Below are 1,188 nucleotides of genomic sequence, written 5' to 3' on the forward strand. Positions count from 1 at the left end.
GGGGGAGGATGGGGAGTTCAATAAATTAGCATGAGTGACAAAAGCGCGAGATCACCTCGAGCTGCGCCGTCAATTAACATGACAAGGCCACAGTGGCGCTCTGAGGCCGACACAGGCACCTTTCTGTGCGGCCCGGGAGCTGCGCACAGATCCATGTCGACGGGCTGCAGGAGGACAAAGAGGCTTTAAGTGGTTCCAGACTCCTGCACGGAGGAGAGCTCCCTCCTCTGCCCTGTCCCTTTGAGCTACAGCTTACGGCTTTCGGACCAAAAAGTCTTAAACGACTACAAAAAAAAAGGAAGTCGGGACTCCTGGAGAAGAGGAAATAAGTCCAAAGCACTCACCGTTACATGTTGCTGCTGGAAACAAGGAGAGAAGCATCCAGAGAGTCCCGAGGGGGGCGGCCATGGCGTTCCTTTAACTTCTCATAAGACTTTTTTTATTCTTTTAATTCACTTCTCTTCTTTAGTTATTCCACTTTTCCCTTCAGCAGCCGGACGCGTCGGGAAGCCCCAGCTTTTTGGGAGCTCGTGCTGGAGCCCGCGTGAAGGTGCGGAGCAGCTTCGGGTTCCGGGAGGAGGAAAAAAAAAAAAAAAAAAAAAAAAAAACAAAGATGCGTTCATCCCCGAGCGGGGCAGAGCAGGAACGACGGGTGCCGCGCGCGGCCGCTTCTTCCTCCCCGCGTGCGGCTCCTTGAAGTGACCGCCGTGTCCTCGCGCTGAAAAGGATGAGACTCCCGACAGCAGCGACGCACGTGCGCGCTCACACGCGGAGCTCTGTAACTGGGAGGAAAGGAGGGGGGGACCCTCAGAACTACAAACTTCTGTAAAACAAAAACTACATTTAAATGTTTTCTGCGGCGCGCGCGTAATTATTGAAGCGCCGGGACAGCCGGCTTTAAATGAAGAAGAGGAAACTGAATATTGTTTGTCACCTCATTAGTTAGTTAGGGTAGGTGGAGGGGTCTGGGACTGATTAGGTGGGGAATCTGTGTTTGGAACCTGTTGCTGGGAGCCAACAGCAGATCCACGCAGAGTTGTTTGTTTCCTGTTGTGTAACCACATCTGGAAGACAAACACACACGCACCTTGGCCAGTTTACGCGGCAGAAGCAGGCTTAAATAAGCTGCAGTGCTCAGACTTACACGAGTCAAACTTGATTTAAATAGTGGCATTATTTGGTCAGTGA

At 51.9% G+C, this 1,188-nt stretch overlaps 1 protein-coding gene across 1 annotated transcript in view; it reads right to left on the reverse strand.

The window, feature by feature from the left end:
• ror2 (receptor tyrosine kinase-like orphan receptor 2) overlaps positions 1-800 on the reverse strand; it is a 26,048-nt gene extending 25,248 nt beyond the window's left edge. The window contains exon 1 of the mRNA XM_017433998.3: positions 345-800. Within this exon, the coding sequence (XP_017289487.1) occupies positions 345-408 (64 nt within the window). The 5' untranslated portion in view covers positions 409-800. The remainder of the gene's footprint in view (positions 1-344) is intronic.
• Positions 801-1,188: the final 388 nt, after the last annotated feature.

The sequence above is a fragment of the Kryptolebias marmoratus genome, linkage group LG14, assembly GCF_001649575.2.
Source record: "Kryptolebias marmoratus isolate JLee-2015 linkage group LG14, ASM164957v2, whole genome shotgun sequence".
Taxonomy (NCBI): domain Eukaryota; kingdom Metazoa; phylum Chordata; class Actinopteri; order Cyprinodontiformes; family Rivulidae; genus Kryptolebias; species Kryptolebias marmoratus.